This window comes from Microtus ochrogaster, chromosome 7, assembly GCF_000317375.1.
Source record: "Microtus ochrogaster isolate Prairie Vole_2 chromosome 7, MicOch1.0, whole genome shotgun sequence".
NCBI lineage: Eukaryota > Metazoa > Chordata > Mammalia > Rodentia > Cricetidae > Microtus > Microtus ochrogaster.
The window spans coordinates 45,361,396-45,380,384 of NC_022014.1; the positions used below are offsets into that span (position 1 = coordinate 45,361,396).

The following is an 18,989-nucleotide window of genomic DNA, read 5'->3' on the forward strand; positions in this document are numbered from 1 at the left end:
AGATCCGCCTGCCTCTGCCTCCCGAGTGCTGGGATTAAAGGCGTGCGCCACCACCGCCCGGCTAAAATACATATTTTAAAAGTAATGAAAAGTACAATATCCTAGTGTCCTTGTTTTGGTCTACAAGTCATGTGACCAGACTCTGGTCGAAAGGTTTCGAGATACATGCAAGTAGTACATATTTAAACATATTTAATATATACTATTATATGTAAGTCTTATTTATTTTTTAACAAGCCACCCAGATGGCAGAATTCACGACAGTATTTTATTTAGTCCTTGACTAAAGAATTTGTGTTCCTGCCTTGGAGCTGAGACCAGGCTAGATAGTGTTTTAGGAAAACTAGGGGCAAGTGCACCACCATGCAAGGAGGGGTTACCTAGGGCCCCTCGGAAGGTGATCATCTTCTGGATGGAAGTGAACCCATACTCATACTCATAACACAAGATAAAAAGTCAGTGTGCGCAGCACCTGATTAATAAAGCCGAACCCTTGCAAAACTGAAGCTCAGGGTTCGCCAAGCCGCCGCCCCAGTTTGATCGCCAGATTATAATTGGCCAGTCATCCCATTTACAGGCATTGGGACAAACAGAAAGGTCCGTGAGTCCCACAGGACAGTACTAGTTAGGAGAATGCACTTTAGGGAAAACACAAAAGTTCCATAAAGAAAGAGCCGGTGCTCGATGACACACCCTGCCGAACTGAAGCCCCTCTATAGCTCCCATGACCATGACCCGCGTCTGACAACTGGCTGACGGAGAGCTGCTGATTTGTAACTGAACTGGGAGAAACGTTTGTGTCACATCCTCGACAAGTCTACCGGCTGCCAGTGGTTTCCTAGGCAGCGTTTACCGTAGCCCTAGACCCAGTGTCCCTAACTTTGTGCTGCAGTCATGAGGGTCTGTCTACAGTCCAGCCCCTTTTGGTTACGGGGATCCCATGCAACTGGCACTCCTCCGCTAAGGGACAGCCAGGAGGACAAAGTCCCCTTTTTCCCTCTTTGGGCAGCTTCCAGCTCTGGTATCTATCGAACGAAATCCCTGGCACTAAGCAGTAAGAACCAGCTCTTAGAACGCCCACACGCCCTAAGCCCCGCCTATTTGCTCAAACCACGCCCTATGCACCTAAAGGCCCCGCCCCATGCACGGCGGGAGCCTCACGGACGTTCACCTAAACTATCCATTGCTAAAATCCGGGCGACGCACTCACCAAGCCCCCCAATATCTTTCCAAGCTCCGCCCACATACCAACATAAGCCCGCCCACACGTCCTCTACGCTCCGGTAAGGCACACGTGCTCCGCTAAGCACCATCCAGCCTCTTGAAGAACCGGTTCTGCACCTGTAAGCCCCGCCCCTCCCTCTTGGCCCCGGGCAACTCCCGCCCACGCGCAAGGCCACTCCGAGGTCCGCGGTCCAGGCCATTTTCTCTTTAGGGCTGGTCGTCGTCTCCCCCTGGAGACAGACGGAAAATGGTAGTGCCCGGAAATGACATTAAGATTTCCAAGCTCGACTTCCGCCCCTTCCGGAAGTGACATTGAAGCCGGGCTCAGCGTGGTGGAGGTAGAGGTGACCTGGTGGCGAGGGTCGGTACGGGGCGGTGGGAGTTCCTTGCGGGCATAAGCCACGCTGTGTCCTCCGTCCTTAGGGCCGCCGCCACCATGGGCCGCGAGTTCGGGAATCTGACGCGGATGCGTCACGTGATCTCCTACAGCTTGTCACCCTTTGAGCAGCGCGCCTTTCCGAACTACTTCAGCAAAGGCATCCCCAACGTGCTGCGCCGCACTCGCGAGCGCATCCTGCGCGTGGCGCCGCGTGAGTGCGGGGCGGGCGGGGGAGGGCGCACCTTTCCTTCCAATATCCCCAACCAGACGTGGAGTTGTCACCATATCGGAGTGACTGGCCTAAGGTCACTCGGATGACTCCCGCGTCCCCCTCTGAGGTCATCGCTGTCCGCTATCAGTGCTACAATGCTGATGCAATGTCTTGTGTTAGCTATGCGCCGATTTGCTGACGGTGTCATGGCATTGCTAATATGCCAGGAACCCGTGGAACGTACACTTGAATTTGATGGAGAGGTTGAGGTCCGCCCGATCTTGGTGTGGAACCCAGGCTGGCCTCACACTTGTGATTTTACTGCCTTGTCCTCGGGACTGCTGGCTGGGATTATAGGCATTTGCCAGCAGAGCAACTTGAAATGTGCTTTTAAGACAGTGAAGTTTATGTTAGGTAAATTTCATCTTTAGTTATCTCATGAAATTTTTCATTTAATGTTAAGAAGAGAGACTAGGAAGGTCAAAGCTAAATCTTCTGGTCATCATTTTGGTTGCTTATAAAATGGGTGTGTAATTGTAACCGTTTTTTAACCTCTTATTAAAAGTAGTTTCTGGTCATGATAATGCCTGCATTTAATCCCAGCGTTCAGCATTGCCAGGGGCATAAGTTTCATTTTTTCATTCCCGAGGCAGAGGAAGGTGGATCTACGTAGTTTGAAGCCAGCCTGGTCTACATAGGGAGTCAGGTCCCCAAGGGCCATATAGTAAGAGCCTGTCTCAAAACAAAAACATAGAGCTGGAGATGGCTCAGCACTTGCTGCTCTTTCAGAGAATCTGGTTCCATTCCCACCATCCATATCGAAATTCACAAGCACCTGTGTGTGACTCCAAAGGGAACTGGCACTCTCTTATTGCCTCAGTCACAGGGCATGCGTGTGCTACACAAACATACATACAGGTGAAACACTTATAAAATATAAAAAGCAACGGCTGGGCATTCGTGCATTCAGGAGGCAGAGGCAGGCAGGTCTCTGAATTGCAGACCAGTCTGGTCTACATAGTTAGTTTCAGGACAGTTAGCCAAACAGAGACCTTGTCTCAAAAAAAAAGCCAAAGACACCTTTAATCCCAGCATTTGGGAGGCAGAGACAGGTGGATCCCTGAGTTTAAGGCTAACCAGGGCTATACAGAAAGACCCTGTCTCCAAAGCGGAACAAGTTCAAAGCTATGGACAACAGAAGAGCAGACAGAATGGTAGGAAGTCAAAACTGAGGACCGAAGGCAGGACATGGCGCATGAGAGAGGCCAGCCTGGTTCCCACAGCCCAGCTCCACCCCACCCAGAGGAGCTGAGGTTCTGTGCTCTCTGCTCACCTCTTTCTCTCTTGACTGTTGCAGCGTTTGTGGCGTTTTATCTGATCTACACCTGGGGGAACCAGGAGTTTGAGCGGTCCAGGAGGAAAGACCCAGCCATGTACGAAAATGACAAGTGAGCAGCACGCGTCTAGATGACAGTTTCCCGCCCAAAAGACCCTTCTCTGCGAGAGGAGTCTATGTTACGTGTCCTGAAGATACAATAAATTACTTACGTTACGGGCTTTCCTGTTGTGACTTCGCTTACTTGAGACAAGGTCTCACTACGTGTACCTGACTGGCCTGGAGGGACTAACAAGTCCACCTGCCTCTGCCTCTGCCTCTGCCATGGTGTTGAACATCATGCCTGGACCAAGTTTGTTTTATGAGACAAGGTTTCTCTGTGTAACAGTCCTGGCTGTCCTGGAACTTGCTTTGTAGACCAGGCTGGCCTCGAACTCACTGAGATCTGCCCACCTCTGCCTCCCAAGTGCTGGGATTAAAGGCGTGCGCCACCACCTCCACCCCAACCCTCATGATTGTTTTGTTTTACAAGCAGAGTCCTTAGTGTGACTGGGTATATTCAAGTCATGCTGATCCCTTTTCCGGCACAAGTCCTGAAAGGTGGCTGGGGTAGGTGTGAGTGGCAAGGGTTCGGGAATGCCAGCTCTTGACCCAGCTCTGCTCCCATTATAACTATAAATCTAGTAATGACACTGTAATTAGGATGTCAGGTGTTCTTCCCAGCCACATAAAGGAACTTTTAACTCCCCGCAGCCTTTGATGTGAGCGTTATAATCTCTGTAGATGAGGAATCACAGTTTAAGTACTTTGCCCAGAAGCACATGACAGTGAGTTGCTAGAGCCAGGTACCAGTGTGTGCTCTTCAAACCATGCCGTGCTGCTTTGCTCCCTAGGGAAGGCCTTAGCGTGAGAGGGTTCATCTGTGAAAGGAGACCATGGTGCCAGCCCATGCCAGTCAGAACCATGGTTGGCTTTGTGTCATGGAGCCAATCCAACATGGCTGTTAGCTGTATGTGGACCACAAGGTCTGAAAAGACTCATCCTTTTATGGGAAAGGCACACCACCTGCCCTACAAGCTTTGGATGCCCTTGTTCTCTCTCTCTCTCTTTTTTTTTTTTTTTTTTTTTTTTTTTTTTTGAGACAGGGTTTCGCTGTGGCTTTGGAGCCTGTCCTGGAACTAGCTCTGTAGACCAGGCTGGTCTCGAACTCACAGAAATCCGCCTGCCTCTGCCTCCCGAGTGCCCTTGTTCTCTCTTTGCCTGGAGATGATAGGGCGGGCACACTTGGCCGTCCTGAGCTTCTGGCCTCGTCAGTCAGCTGAGGGACATTGCTGCACACTGTAGCAGCTCACAGTGTAATGTTGGACTCACGTTTTTGCCTGATGATTGCTAGCTCGTGCCAAAAGTCCTCAAAAGAACAAATGACAAGCCGGATCGTGGTGGCACACACCTTTAATCCCAGCACTTGGGAGGCAGAGGTGGACGGATCTCTGAGTTTGAGGCCAGCCTGGTCTACAGAGTGAGTTTCAGGATAGGTTCCAAAGCTACACAGAGCAACTCTGTTTTGAAAAACCAAAATAAATAAATACATAGATAAACTAAAAAGAAAGACTTCCAACAACAGAAACCTGCAGGTTGCGTGGACTGTAAGGCAGGATATAGCATGTCTGTGTCTTATACCCATGCCCTGTGTCAATCGTTCTCAGCCTTCCCAATGCTGCAACTCCTGCAGCCCTTTAATAAATAGGTCCTCGTGTTGTGGGGAAGCCAAGCATAACTTCATTTTCATTGCTGCTACATAACTGTGTATTTGCTACTGTTATGAATCATTATGTAAATATCTTTCCCAGTGGTCTTAGGTGACCCCTATGAAAGGACTGTTTGGTCCCTGCCCAAAAGGAGTTAAGACCCACAGGTTGGGAATATCTGCTTTAAACTGTCACTTCTGGAGCCTCAAATGTCTACAAAACATGTCAGCACAAGGGTGTTTGAGTAAGCTGTAGTGGAGATGGTGAGAAGAGCGAGCCCAGGGAAGTTCCCAGAGTTGTGCCCATTCCCAGTCCGGTTTCCATGTTTGACTCTGTCCAGATTTATTCCTGTGACTTAGAACCCATGAGTCAGTCATAGACTCCTTTAGGAATTTAAAGCCAGGCAGTGGTGGTGCATACTTTTAATTCCAGCACTTGGGAGGCAGAGGCAGGCGGATCTCTGTGAGTTTGAGGCCTGGATTACAGAGTTCCAGGACAGCCAGGGCTACCCAGAGAAACTCTGCCAAATAAATAAATAAATAAATAGAGAAAAGAAACAAGTTGCAGGCCTCCAGGGGTGGAAATATAGCCACAGCCATCTTGACTCTGGACACACCAGCTCAGAAGACTAACTTCAGTTTTCTTAGCCCACAGCAGGAGACCAGCCTCTCAGTCTGACCTTTTAAAAATACATATATTATTGTATGTGCGTCTATGTGCCTCGGTGTGCATGTGGAAGCCGGAGGACAACTTTGTGAGATCAGGTCTCTGCTTCTGCCTTTATCTGAGTTCACCAGGATCAAACTTGGGTCATTGTTCTTGGATGGCAAGGGCTGTCACGGAAGAGGCAGCCCCTCAGCCCATCATGAGTGCTGAGGGGACCCTGCTGTCAGTGCTTTGACGTTGCGGGGTTCTGTTTGTGACTAAAATCGTCCCTTATGGCTGAACTCTGTCTCTCACAAAGAGTTTTCCTCTTTGAGCTTAGGGACAGAGGGCTCAGCCATGTGAAGGGTGCCCAGACAGTGACTCTGACCCTACATGACCTGGAGTCTCTTTAGGGACTTGTTCTGTTTGTAGAGATTCACAAAGGATAATGTGAAACGCCCCACCTCATTCACATGATAAGCGTGCGTGCATGCGTGTGTGCATGCATGTGTCCGTGCGTGTAAGCAGGAGGTTGATGTCAGACATCTTCTGTTACTCTCCACTGTATATTTTGAGACAAGGCATTGAACCTCAAAGATTCAAGCCAGCTGAGCTGGCCACTGAGCCCCAAAGGTCCCCCCTCCACTCCCAATGCGAGGATGGCAGACCTGCTGCCACACCTGGTTTGTTATGTGGTGCTGGTGATCTGAACTTAGGTCTTCCTGTTTGTGTGGCAAGTACTTTAGCAACTGAGCTATCTCCCTGGCTCCTGGAGTCAAGCCTTTTAAGGACAGAGATATCACTATGGTCCCATGTCTTAGATTCCCACAGCTCTTTTGTTGGCTGTGATGCAACCATTTCCTCCAATTAACTCTTTTTGGAAAAGCCCAGGCTTCTGCTCTCACGTGGCTCTCCCCTGAGAGCTGCAATCCGGGAAAGAGAGCACTCTTCATTCTGCCGGTATTGTGTCCAGGACATAGGCCCAGACAGTCAAAAAATAAATGCACTTTGACCCTTTGTTGAAATTTTACCTGGAAACCTTTTTTTGCATTCCTAAGACTTTCATCTTTTACTAGCACCCTCTGCTCAGGGACAACACAAAAGTGTCCCATTACCACCAAATCTCAATGACCCCCTGTCCACCCTGAAGTCTTTCAGACAGCTCCTCGCGTTCTCTAACCTTTCCCCTGAATATCCCTAGGGTTGTGCCTGGAGGGAGCAGACTCTCACCAGCAAACTGTCTGTCTTTCTCTTCTTGTAAATTAACCATTTGGACCCCAAATGTGCTCATGAGGTCTGAGGCCTCTCACCTCACTGTCAGAGCAAAGACTAAAGCTGAAGAGGGGAAGGGTTGGCCTGTGGTCAGACACCCTGCTCCTGCCTCCTGGTCTGTAAGAGTTCTTGCCTTACAGCTGAAATTAGGGCAGCTGAGGCCTGTGAACTGAAGGAAGGAGCTCGTAGCTCTTCGTTCATTTAATAACATATGTGACAGGAGAGGGAGAACAGACAGATTGTTTAACTTTCAGGCACAGTGTCAGTTTTCACAGAAAAGGCTGGGATAACTGGCGTCGGTTCTGCTGAGGGCCTAGGTGCTGTTTCACCTCTCAGAGTTTGAGAGGTGCTTTGTGTTTTTTTCTGTAGTACTAGGGTTTGGATCGAGAGCCTCGCACATGCTGGACACACACCCTGACCACTGGGCTACTCTCGCTACAACTTCCAGCTTCCACAATACCCTTTAAATCCAGCTGCAGCTTGTGTTCACGTGTTTAGTAAGTTGCCCCTAACAAGTCAGCACATTTCCCTTGACTGGGCTATGATGAGCTTTAGAAAAGGCAGGCAGAAATGGAAGGCTGGGAGAAAAACCGTCTTTTGGATGAATGACATGTCACTGAGTGCTGGTGAAGGAGGGACTGGCACTGAGCCCACAGACCCAGAGGTTCTAGGACACATGTTGTCCAGCCGTGCTTATCTAATCACATCTGTGCTTACTCAATGTTCACTGGGTCACCGCACAGCTTCTCCCCACTCTGCAAAGTTCCCACTTGGTCTTCTACTTGAGGTCATCCAGTATATAACCTCCCGGGGCAGAAGGGGAGCAGCTGAACTGGTCTGGAACTGGTAGGTTAGAATTTACTGGTTGGTTGTATTTGGTAGGCGAGTCTAGTCAGCAACTCTTATGCTGGAGAATTCCCCATGAGACTTCCATTCTCTACAGAACCAGGGAAGACAGATTCCCCCCCCCCCCCATCCCCAGAGTGAGGCCCATCACACTTCTCCCTTGGCCAAGAGCAGCATTTGCTTGTCTTGGCGTTGGTGACCACGCTGCTGCCCACAGCACAGCAGCAGCTCCTCCAGTTTTGCTTGGGCAAAGAAACAAACAGGCTCTTGTCCAAATGTCCAATCATGAAGATGAGAAGAGCCTCGTGAAGGATTTATCAGTGAGACATCAGAACAGGGAGAGAGAATCCGCTCTGTAATTTGTGTGTGTGTGTGTGGTGTTTCTTATGGTCATAGGGAGATCTAAGCTCCTATGCATGTCCTTACTTTATAAATTCAACTTTCCACCCCCAAACATTTTTTTTTTGAGACAGGGTCTCTCTGTAGCTTTTGGAGGCTGTCCTGGAACTAACTTTGTAGACCAGGCTGGCCTCGAACTCACAGAGATCCACCTGCCTCTGCATCCTGAGTGCAAGGATTAACGGCATGTGCCACCACGGACTGGCTCCCCCCAAACTTATTAAAACACCCATGTTTGACCTGAGTGTGGTGGTCCACTTCCAAGAACAAGACAGGACTGTGAAATTGGGCCAGCCTGGGCTATGGCTGTGAGACGTTCTCAAAATCAAAGATGTTATCATGTAGTACCCATAAAATTCAGTACAGTTAAGTGCTGATTTAGGGACCTACAGGGATCTCTATGAAAGCCAACGAATGTTTGGGCTTCAGACACAGGCTAACATCTGCCGCCCCGAGGCTGCCAGAAGATATGCTCTGCTGAAGCCCCAGGTAACTGCTGAAGACAAAGCCCAGGATTCATTTGGTGTTGTCGGCACACGATGCAGCATTAAAGTTTCTGCTATCTCCTCCCTCGTGTTCTTAAAAACAAAAAGCTATTCATCCATCTCTCTGTGGCTGGAGCGGCAGTAGTAGCTTGTCTCCTGGAGGGAAGGCAGAGTTTGGGTTTTTCACAGCCAGGTCTTCGCTGACAGAATGACAGGCCGTTGGTGAGTGGGGGACTGGGACACTGTAGAATGTCAGCTTAAGTATCCTCCCACAGGAGGAACAGAGGCCACATCCAATTGCCTGTACTCAGCAGGTCAGTGTTTTTTTGCCTAGAAAAGCTCAGGGGTCAACATTACTTCATAGACTTCATTAGAATTCTATTTTGATTATAATCAACTCAGTGATATTTTAGGACTTTTTCTTGGTTCTGGGAATTGAAGCCACGACATCATACGTGCCTTCACTGTTAAACTCCCAGCCTATTTTAGAAGTGTGGCCAGGCTCCTGGTCTCCCTTCTGGATTCACATGGCTTTCAGAGGGAAGGTGGGGACAGTGCTGACTTCTGATAAGATGGGTTTAAGGGTCCAGACCAGCAACATCATCAAAGTCCAGAAGAGGGATCACTAAGTACAATGTGCCTTAAGTGGAGCCTGTGATTACATTCTTTAGGTACATATTAACCTATTAAATCGATCCTGATTACAAACAAACTTTGCCCCTACCTCGCCTGGCAACCATGAGAAAGGCAGATAGATGTCAGCCTATAAAAGGAAACAAGAACTGTCCCCTGGCCTTCAGGCTCCAACATCTTCCTTTTGCCAAGATGCTACAGCTCAAACTCTTTGCAGTGCTCATGACTTGCCTGCTGTTGGTGAGCCAGGTAAGAAAGAATACCTGTGTATGCTGGATATAGTAGCGGCTGTGGAATTCTAAGTCAGACTCAGCCCTGAGAAATGCTGTTAAACCTCCTGCAACCTGGGTGTTTGGCAGAGGGTGGATGCTTGCCAACCTGAAGTGGATATGCCTCTGCTCTATAGGTTAATGGTTCCCCAGTACCAGAACTGAGTTCAGCAAAGAGATCCCGGAGAATGACCCCATTTTGGAGAGGGGTTTCCCTCAGGCCTATTGGTGCTTCGTGTCGGGATGATTCCGAGTGTATCACAAGACTATGCAGGTATTTGACAAGCCTGGGTGCAGGGTGGGCCAGAGACCTCTGGGAATCTGGGAGAGGTGAGATTCAAGGGTAAAGCTGAGACAGGGGTAGGGTGTGCATAGAGATGGAATTGCAAGTTCCATGGAGGAGAGTTCCTTAACAGCCAAGAACCATTCAGATCCCTAACACTGGGCAGATGAAACAGGGGAAAGCAGGGGCAGCAGAGGTGATCTACATCCAATCGTGAACACTTCTTTTCTTTCCCCGCTAGAAAAAGACGCTGTTCTCTAAGTGTGGCCCAGGAGTGATGTCCATACCAGGGGAAAAGTCAGCTCCAACAGTGCTCCGTTATATGGAATATTGGTTAACTGCATTTAAGTGAAGCAACCTTGTGTTTTTAATATTTAAAGACAGATAACTTGCTTTAAACTGGTCTCCATTTCTTCTTAGAATGTTGTTGATACATAGACGTTGTACATAGACATAACTAAGTTTGTCAGAGTTTATTTTTCTATAAATACTATTAAATGTCTTAAATCCAAATTCTGGCAGTCTGGAATTGACACTTGACCCACTTCACACATTATAGGAAAGAGCACTCACTATCTAACGAGTGGAGCTGCTCCACCTTGGAGGTGTGGAGAACACCCACTCTTCAACGAATCTTACACCAGGCTTGATAGAGGCAATGCTCAACAACTGTCAGTCTGTGCGGAGTGGACCATGGCTCTTTAGGCTGGCATGTGCCACCTGAGGCCTATAAGACTTTGCCTATAACTTTATGAACATAAAACAGAAACCAAAGAAAAGCCTGACTTAACAAAACAATAAGCTGGGTGTAATGCAAATTCTAATTGTTCTTAATAACAGAAACTCGGAGTCAGATATCGGGGTAAATGCTGAAAAGATCAGAGAAGTAAAGGAGCCAGTCACTACAGAGACTTTTTACCTCTACCATATCCTCAGTCCGAAGGGAGCAAGATCCTGTCTCCATGAATTCTCAGACTGAATGCTTTGAGCTCCTGTCTCCTTCCACCTTATATTCCTCTCTTTTCCCAGCCATATCCCTTCCTGTCTCCATTTCTCTAGTGCTGGACTTAAAAGTATGTGACTTTTAAATACTGGGATTAAAGGTGTGAGAGCCACACTTCCTGGCTCTGATTCTCTCTTTCTCTCTCTCTCTCTCTCTCTCTCTCTCTCTCTCTCTCTCTCTCTCTCTCTCTCTCTCTGTTTTGTTTTTTTGAGACAAGGCTTCTCTGTGTAACAGTCATAGCTGTCCTGGAACTGTGTCTGTAGACCAGGATGCCCTCGAACTCACAGAGATCTGCCTGCTTCTGCCTCCCTGTTGTTGGGATTAAAGGCACGTGCCACCACTCCCTGGTTGGCTCTGATTGTCTTTTAAACTGGATCAATCCTGCTTAGGCCAGGGTGGCCTTGAACTCACAGAGATCCAGTCGGTCTCTGCCTCCCAAGTGCTGGGATTAAAGGTGTAGGCCACCACTGCCTGGCCTCTGTGGCTAACTAATGGCTAGTTCCCCATTCTGATCATCACGCAAGCTTTATTTGTTAAAGCACAAACAAAATATCACCACAGCTGGGCATGGTGGAACACGCCTTTAATCCCAGTACCAGGGAGGTGGAGGCAGAGGCAGGCGGATCTCTGCTGATTCAAGGCTAGCCAGGTCTATATCATGAGTTCCAGGCTAGCCAGGCTACAAAGTGAGACCCTGTCTCAGAAAAACAAAAACAAAATTCAACAAATAAATAGTAAAAATAAATAACGAATGAAACAATAATAGTCTATGTCTCAAGAGCATAAAAAAGGGGTTGAAGATTTCCATTGGTGCAGGACAATTGATATCCATGGATAAGGACCTATGGCCATGAGTACAAAATTTCTGTACCCAGAAAATGAGACCTATGCTGGTGGGATGAGACCATTACAGAGTAAGACTGGACTCTAAGATACAAAAGAGCAACTCTAGGAGGAAATCACAGTAGGAGCTGAAGAAGTGAGAGCACATGCATATAAACATTATACAGAAAAGCTATCTGATATTTATTAAACTTAGTTTCTCCAGCTATGGTTTGGCATTATACAAAGCATCATAATGACACAGTAGAGTTAAAAAGAGTTTTACAAATTGAAATGTGATACCCTTGTCTCCAAATATTTTAATTGCCATAAATTTGTTTAAAAATACACATTAAACGCATGTTTGACACTCTAAACTTTCTATAATCTCAATACCACAAAATACATATAATATACTATACAGATGTGGAAAATCTAGTTAGTATATAATACTTTGCTCACCATTAACAGCTTATTATGTGAAATGCACATACTGACTTAGAAATCCTAGCTTTTGAGCCCCAAAGTACCTCTGAAATTTAATGTATTGCAACAAATAAAAATCACAGTATATAATTGAAATTTTGGTTGAAAGTGTCAGATGCCTAGATATTTTGGATAAAAGAAACGTAAAACAAAGATTGGATCATGTACAAGATGAAGCCTCCTATCAGCAACAGTGCCTTTCTGCAGAGGCAATAGGCCTGTACTTTATCAATCATGTTACTTCCCCTCCAAAACCCTCCCCAAATAGCAAACCATTATTTACCAAATGATTTTAATTTCAAATAAAAGATCTTCAATAAATATATAAGCATTTCCATCCTCCATATATAAAACTTCTCAAAATCATTCAAAACGGAGGCTAGGTAGAAATTTCCCTAAGTGTGCTTACCAACTGGGCATCTGGCCCTCAAGTGTGGCCTTTGCAGGCCCTGCCAAGTGAGCCAGCGCTGTTGGTGAGCCCCACCCCATCCCAGTACTGTTGAATGCTCATGTCAGTGATGTGCAGGTGTGTGCATATGGGGACACCTCTGAGACAACAACAAGCTCAACAATACAGAAGCCATGGCATTGGTTTGAAAGGTAGACTTCCAAACTGATGTCTTCCAGAGAGGTACAGAACAGGCAGAAACCCAGTGGCTAAAAGCTGAGAAGGAAGCTAACACAGAAGCAGCAAGGTCAAAGCCAAGTATTACAAGGATTTCTGGGTGGGAGCTTGTCCACGCTCTTCTGAGAGCTTTCTCCGGGTTTAAGGATGATGAGTTCTGCTTAGCTGAGCAACGGCAGCAAGGAGAGAGGTGCATGCGGACAGTCCTGAAAATTGACTTCTTAAAAATTAGCTATTTAAGCTGAAAGAAACCTCTAACTTTGTTGAGACTTCACCCAAACACCTTGTTCTAAATTCCATCTACAAAACAGGTGTAGCTTCTGTTTCCATCCCCTGCTCAGGAGACAGCAAGTTCTTTTTAATTAACATGTGAACAGGAGTTCCGCAGACCAACATCCTCTTTCTCAGTTTCCCTAGTAGTGCATGCTAGTCTCAACTGACAATCTGAGTGCTAGAATTCAAGCATGCACCACCACACCTTGTTTACCCAATGACTTTTATTTATTTCTTGGAGAGTGGGTCTCAGTAGCTCAGGCTCACTACCCAGCAAAGGCTGACCTTTGCATCAGGGTATGCACCAGCACTCCTGGCCTTCTCTAACCTTAAGGACTTTTGTTACTTGCTGGCTTGATTTCAGGATCTGAAAGTCAAAGCTCAATGCCTCCACTCACAAGTATGTGAAAGGTACATTTACCAATGTGACAACTGGGCCTTCTCAGTGCATCTTCCCAGTCATTCACTACTTTTTCTGCTGATTTTACTCACAGCAACACTAGGTGTGAAATACTACTGGAAAAAGTCTGCCTCTCCAACTGAGATGTGAAGATGGATGGGATCTGTGTTCCACATCCTAAGGGAACATGAGATACAGGAGTCTATGGACTTGAGCAAAGTGCTCTGGCTCCCCAAGTCACTTAGGTTTAGTCTGACTATCACCACCCAGCCTAAAACAGGCATCCTCAGTAGATGCCCTTGGGACCCAGACACCTATAGACTCCTATAAACCAAAATATACAATGAAGCCATTTTGTTCAATTAGCTATTGGAAAATTAAAATCTTTCCCACCCTGTAAGAGCCCTATTACACTACAGAAGGGCTCAAATATATTTTAAAAGTTAATTTACTACAAATCATAGTAATTAAGCTTTAACAATCTAAAGGAATACACATTGCACCCTTGAATGTTAATATTCAAGGTGCCAAGAACAAAGTGTCTTAGATCAATTTAATAAATAATGTGGAAATAGTTGCACTAAGCTAAAATACTAAACACACACATTTGACAAACTAATTCCATGTTTTCATACATACATACATACATATATATAAAGTGTGTATGTGTACATAATTTTAAGATCCAAAGTTGCATACCCTCAGACCTAGAAGAGTGCACAGCATCCCCCTTCTCAACTGAGCTAGGCATCATCTAATGGAGCTATTTAACTGGCTGCACTACAAACTCCTCTGAGCACTGACCTCAGGCAGTGCTTGTACTTCTGACAAGAACCTTTGTAGGCCCTGGCTACACAATGCAAGCTCATTCATTAAACATCAATGTACCAAAGTTTCAGCGGTTAAATACAAATGATGCTGCCTAATCTAGCTGATTAAATCTATAATTAAAAAAACAAAGAACAATTTAAATTTAAAAACAAAACAACAAAAACAACAACAGCTACTCTAAAGCCACAAGTGTGTCATTCAAAGTGCAGCCCAGATGCCTATAAATCCCTAGTGCAAGAGCTTCCCAGAAAAACAGGCAAGTGTGGGTGCGTGCACACATTACTCTGAATTGTTTTAATATTGGAGAATTAAATCAGTAGAGATCAATCTTCTTCCTTCAGCAGCAATATTTGTGAATATATTTGAAAGCTCACTGATAATAATAAAGTGACTCCAAAACTTCTTGCCCAGAAAAAGGTGTTACTGAGCAAGGAAAGGGCTGGGTGCTTTCCAGCCAGCATGGGGCATGGGCGAGGCTGTGTAATCTTGAATGCCCGGAGGGGAGTGCTCCCCACAGCCCAGTCTCTCCCAGGCAGGATGACTGTGATAGCTCCCACACTGCAATCATGTGAGATGCCTGTCCAGAGTCTAATGGTGCATGCTGCTGCCTCCTGGAATAGGAGTGTGATCTTAGAGCAGTGAACTGAATATTAAAGATAGTTGCTATTTCTAGTACTAACTATACATTGAATACAAGTTTCAGACTAAGTTTTAAATGGCTAAAAACCACTGAGGGCACCTACTGAGAAGGGAGGAATGGTCACTTGTAAAGGAATTAAGGTATGTGCTGGACATGACTGACACAGAGCGTCTGAGAAAAGACACAGAGGAGAGAGTGTATGCTCACACACTATGACATCAAAAGTTCAATTACTCAGGATCGGAGTTTCTACCTGGTGGGGAAAATCCTCCACAATGAAAGGCTTAACAATTTCATTCTCCAAGAACTGACAGTTTTAAAGAGAAAATTTCTTAAAGCAGCACCATGAAATATGTAGGAAACTCTGCTTTAACACATCAGTGTCACTCCAGAATGTGTTCGCCACCTTGAGGACACACAGACCAGAGCTGGAAAGCAGAGGCCAGCACTGCAGCTGCTAAAGTCTAAAAGCCCAAAGGGCACTTGTTCCACTTCTAAGACCTCCCTGAAGTTAAGGAGCCAGAGTGAGAGAGAAGAGGCAAGGACAGGACACACAACTGTTAGACCATGTAAGTTACTAGCACAAGAGAGGAGACAATGGCCTCTGAAGAAAAAGTATTCCTTAAACACACTACAATTAAATTAGAAAGTTATCAGAGGCAATTTCTCCAAGGGAAAATTTTTATATTCAGCGTAAGCTATAGATATCAACCCTCAATGGTATGTAAAAATAATGAGGTACAAAGCAATTAAGCTCTGTGAATATGAGACTGCAGGACAAAGCCCACTATCTTTAGAAACAGGTGGTGAGAGAGACTAGAAGAGAGGACTCCCAACACCGCTGGATGTGAAGATATTCTCTCTCTCTTCCCCTTTCCCATTTCAAGTCTGAACAATCATCTACTAATAACAGGGATTTTTTTCCCTCCCCAATTGGATGGATTTTTGGAATGAGAAGGAAAAGCCATTTTCTGAAGCAGCATTATACCCAATTGATTATACTAAGTCAAGTACCAAAGCACTAGCTTTTCTGAAGGGATCTATGTTAATGTGACTCTAAAGGAAGATTTAAAATCAAAGAGAATTTAAAATTATTATTGTAGAGGACCAACCATGCATGGCTAATCTGGTCCCAGCATAAAACTTTATCTGTAAACAATCTGTAGAGTTATCATTTAAAGTTAAGATTTAAGGCACACCAGACATGACGGGGGCACTAAAAAGAAGGAAGAGAGACATTCCCCATCCTTCACTGCTATACGCACCTTGTTGGGAACAGTAGTTTGATAAGGAATTGTTACAGAGCTGGCTTCCTAAGCACTACCCCTATTATTTTCCCCTTTCCAAGAGAGCTCACAATGAGCCAAGTTAGGTACTCTCCTAATATGAATTTTCTTTTTTAATGTGACAAGGTCTCATTTAGCCCAGGCTAGCCCCAAACTCAATGTCTAGCTTTATGTAGCCTGTCACCGCTACCCAGTGCTGGGATTACAGGCACGCACAACCATGCCCCGCTGCTACTGTGAGTTTTCTGATCCCGTCAGAAACATACATCATTGATGAGGATCTGTGGAAAGAGAAATTCATCATCTCCACATTAGACATTGTGACACCTCCTTCCAAGCTCCAGTTACTGCATGGTCATATATGAGCATCATAATCTCTCCACCATAGGGGAGATCTGCAGATGTCAACCTTTGAACATTACCAATGAAACAGGCTGCGACCTTCAGAAACTGGATTACTGTCTTCTGCTCGTTTTTAGGAGTAAAAACAAAAAAAACAAACAAAAAAATACAAGGTTTTAATAAACCCACAGTTTTAGATTGTCCTTTATGAAGCCATTCAGTATAATGTGCTTCTCCCAGCAAGTCTATCTGCTTTTTTGTAATGCATTAGATGCAATGTAGTCACCTTGTGATTGCTAGTGTTACTAACACACATTCACAGTTTTGAAATAATGCATATCAAACCAGACCCACTTTGCTTTTGCACCCATGTAGAATGCCATCTTCTCATGTTTAAGTGACTTTTCACATGTGGAAGAGCATCCTTAATACCAAGCACAAATCCTACAATAATAAAACTGTAGTAAGACTTGAAATAACATTAGATAATTAGCTATAGAAAGAACATGTCCTGTCATGGACAAGTCAACTCTTATCTTAGAAAACATTAAGTAACACAGCTCCCCAAATATATAAATAAAATGCCTACATTAAATTTATGCTAAATAAATCAGCAGAATAAATTTATAGGCAGGAATAACTAAGCTTTAAACAAGCTCCAGTATGGGAACTTGAAAAACTGAAAATAAATAGAATTTTACTTGATTATTTTATGAATTGTAACTGGAATTCCAATTACTGAAACCATCTTGCTGATGTACTGCAGGTTTAGAAGCATTTAAATACTTGTCACGTTGGGAATATTGAAAGGGTCAATTGATGGCTTTGGGTTATAAGAAACAAAAATATAAACCAAAAAGGAGAAAACCATTCCTCATTCTTAGTGTCGACTAGGTGGTGTGTTATGGCAGTTTTCCTTTGTGATGTGACACAGTGTTGTGGGAAAATCAGAGGCAACGAGGATATGTTCAGTTCAAGATATCAACTTGGCATCCTGCCGAAGCCAGTGCAGTCCCTGCCGGGTGTAACGAGCCAGATCTGTCATGATGCTTGCATTAAAGATGAGAGGACCCATCACTTTGTCCAGTTCAGCAAAGAATTCTAGAAAATTAAAAACATTCAGTAAGTATCATATATTCTTTTGAATCACTGATTTATCTGTAAAATAGCATGTCTCCCACATTAAAGGCCTCAAGGATCTCTCAAGTTCCTGATGTTATGCATCAGTTTAAACAGAACACAGTTATGAATTCCATGATGAAGTACCTCTGATGAAGATGATCAACTGCTGCACATTAAGATGGAGTACCAGTGGATTACTCAAAGCACTCTTATGTGTTCTGTCTGTGCAGCAGTGGTAGAAAGCAGTCTTTGCAGGATTCCCACACTAGCCCCTGTGTAGCTCCATGACAGTCTATAACCAACCTTTCTGCTATAATCAGAAGTTTAAAAATTTACAGGATAGAAATAAAAGTATTCTTCCTAAGTGAACAACAACAACAACAAAAAAGGCAGAATATTGCTGGTAGTTTTTCACCCCCCCCCAGACAGGGTTTCACATAGCCCAGGCTAGCCCAAACTCCTTATAACCAATGATAACCCCCAACTCTCAATCCTCCTCGCTGCTTTCTGCTCCCAACTGCTGGGATTATACAGACAAGCACCACCATGCCTAGCACATAATGAATTTTATGCAGGAATTCCAAGCAGATAGAGGAGAGAGTAGGCAGACTCAGAGAGAAAGAAGCGTTGGTATGGGTAAACCACAAGCTTTGGGGTAAAATACAAAATAATAGAAATGGGTTAATTTAAGATTAACCTAGCTAGACATACATTGAAGCTATTGGCCAAACAGTATTGCAATTAATATAGTTTCTGTGTCATTATTTTGAGTCTGGGAGGTCGGGAAACAAATGAGCAGCCTCTGACTACAACTGTGGGGAGCCAGTTCTCTCTTTCCACCAAGTGGGTCCTAGGGTTTGAATTCAGGCTTGGTGGCAAGCACTGAACCATCTAGAAGACCCAGCTATTATATTAAGGTATATTGAGACTATAAGGAAAAATTGATGGTAGACAAGGTGCTGCCTACTGAGCTACATTCAACATGCCAGAATAGATGCATCTTTGTCTTACACCAAGCACTACTTCTATTTTAGCTTGTGTAACCAGTTTACACAAGAGTAGTTTGTCTGAGTCCCTTCCCATACATAAGTCCATCTATTCCCTGTCCTTCATACTAGAAACGAAACCCAGGGCCTTATGCATGCTGGACAAGAAATCTAACAAGGAGCCATGCACAGCCCAAGGGTATTTTTAATCAATGTCATATTTAGTATGTGACTAATCAAATAAGGTTATTAGCAAACTGATTATGATTCCCTCTAAAACCACAAGATAAAGTAAATGTTCTCCACATAATTAACTAAATCATAAAAGTTTCTTTTAACAATTCTATCCTCATAATAGCCAGAACCTGGAAACAACCTAGATGCCCTTCAATGGAAGAATGGATGAAGAAAGTATGGAATATATACATATTAGAGTACTACTC

At 44.9% G+C, this 18,989-nt stretch overlaps 3 protein-coding genes across 4 annotated transcripts in view; 2 read left to right on the forward strand and 1 right to left on the reverse strand.

The window, feature by feature from the left end:
- The first annotated feature begins 1,463 nt into the window (after positions 1-1,463).
- On the forward strand, positions 1,464-3,371 carry LOC101989075 (cytochrome b-c1 complex subunit 8). The gene is made up of 3 exons (XM_005350096.3): positions 1,464-1,562; positions 1,648-1,814; positions 3,172-3,371. Exons 2-3 carry the CDS (start codon positions 1,661-1,663, stop codon positions 3,264-3,266), a joined length of 249 nt encoding a protein of 82 aa, XP_005350153.1. The 5' UTR covers positions 1,464-1,562; positions 1,648-1,660; the 3' UTR covers positions 3,267-3,371.
- A 5,936-nt stretch (positions 3,372-9,307) lies between these two features.
- Leap2 (liver enriched antimicrobial peptide 2) lies at positions 9,308-10,008 on the forward strand. Its single transcript, XM_005350305.3, has 3 exons — positions 9,308-9,427; positions 9,585-9,721; positions 9,972-10,008. Exons 1-3 carry the CDS (start codon positions 9,371-9,373, stop codon positions 10,006-10,008), a joined length of 231 nt encoding a protein of 76 aa, XP_005350362.2. The 5' UTR covers positions 9,308-9,370.
- A 1,723-nt stretch (positions 10,009-11,731) lies between these two features.
- Positions 11,732-18,989, reverse strand: part of Aff4 (AF4/FMR2 family member 4) — an 86,046-nt gene continuing 78,788 nt past the window's right edge. For both annotated transcript variants that reach the window (XM_013347199.2, XM_005350097.3), the window contains one exon: positions 11,732-17,539. In XM_013347199.2, the coding sequence (XP_013202653.1) occupies positions 17,412-17,539 (128 nt within the window). In that variant the 3' untranslated portion in view covers positions 11,732-17,411. The remainder of the gene's footprint in view (positions 17,540-18,989) is intronic.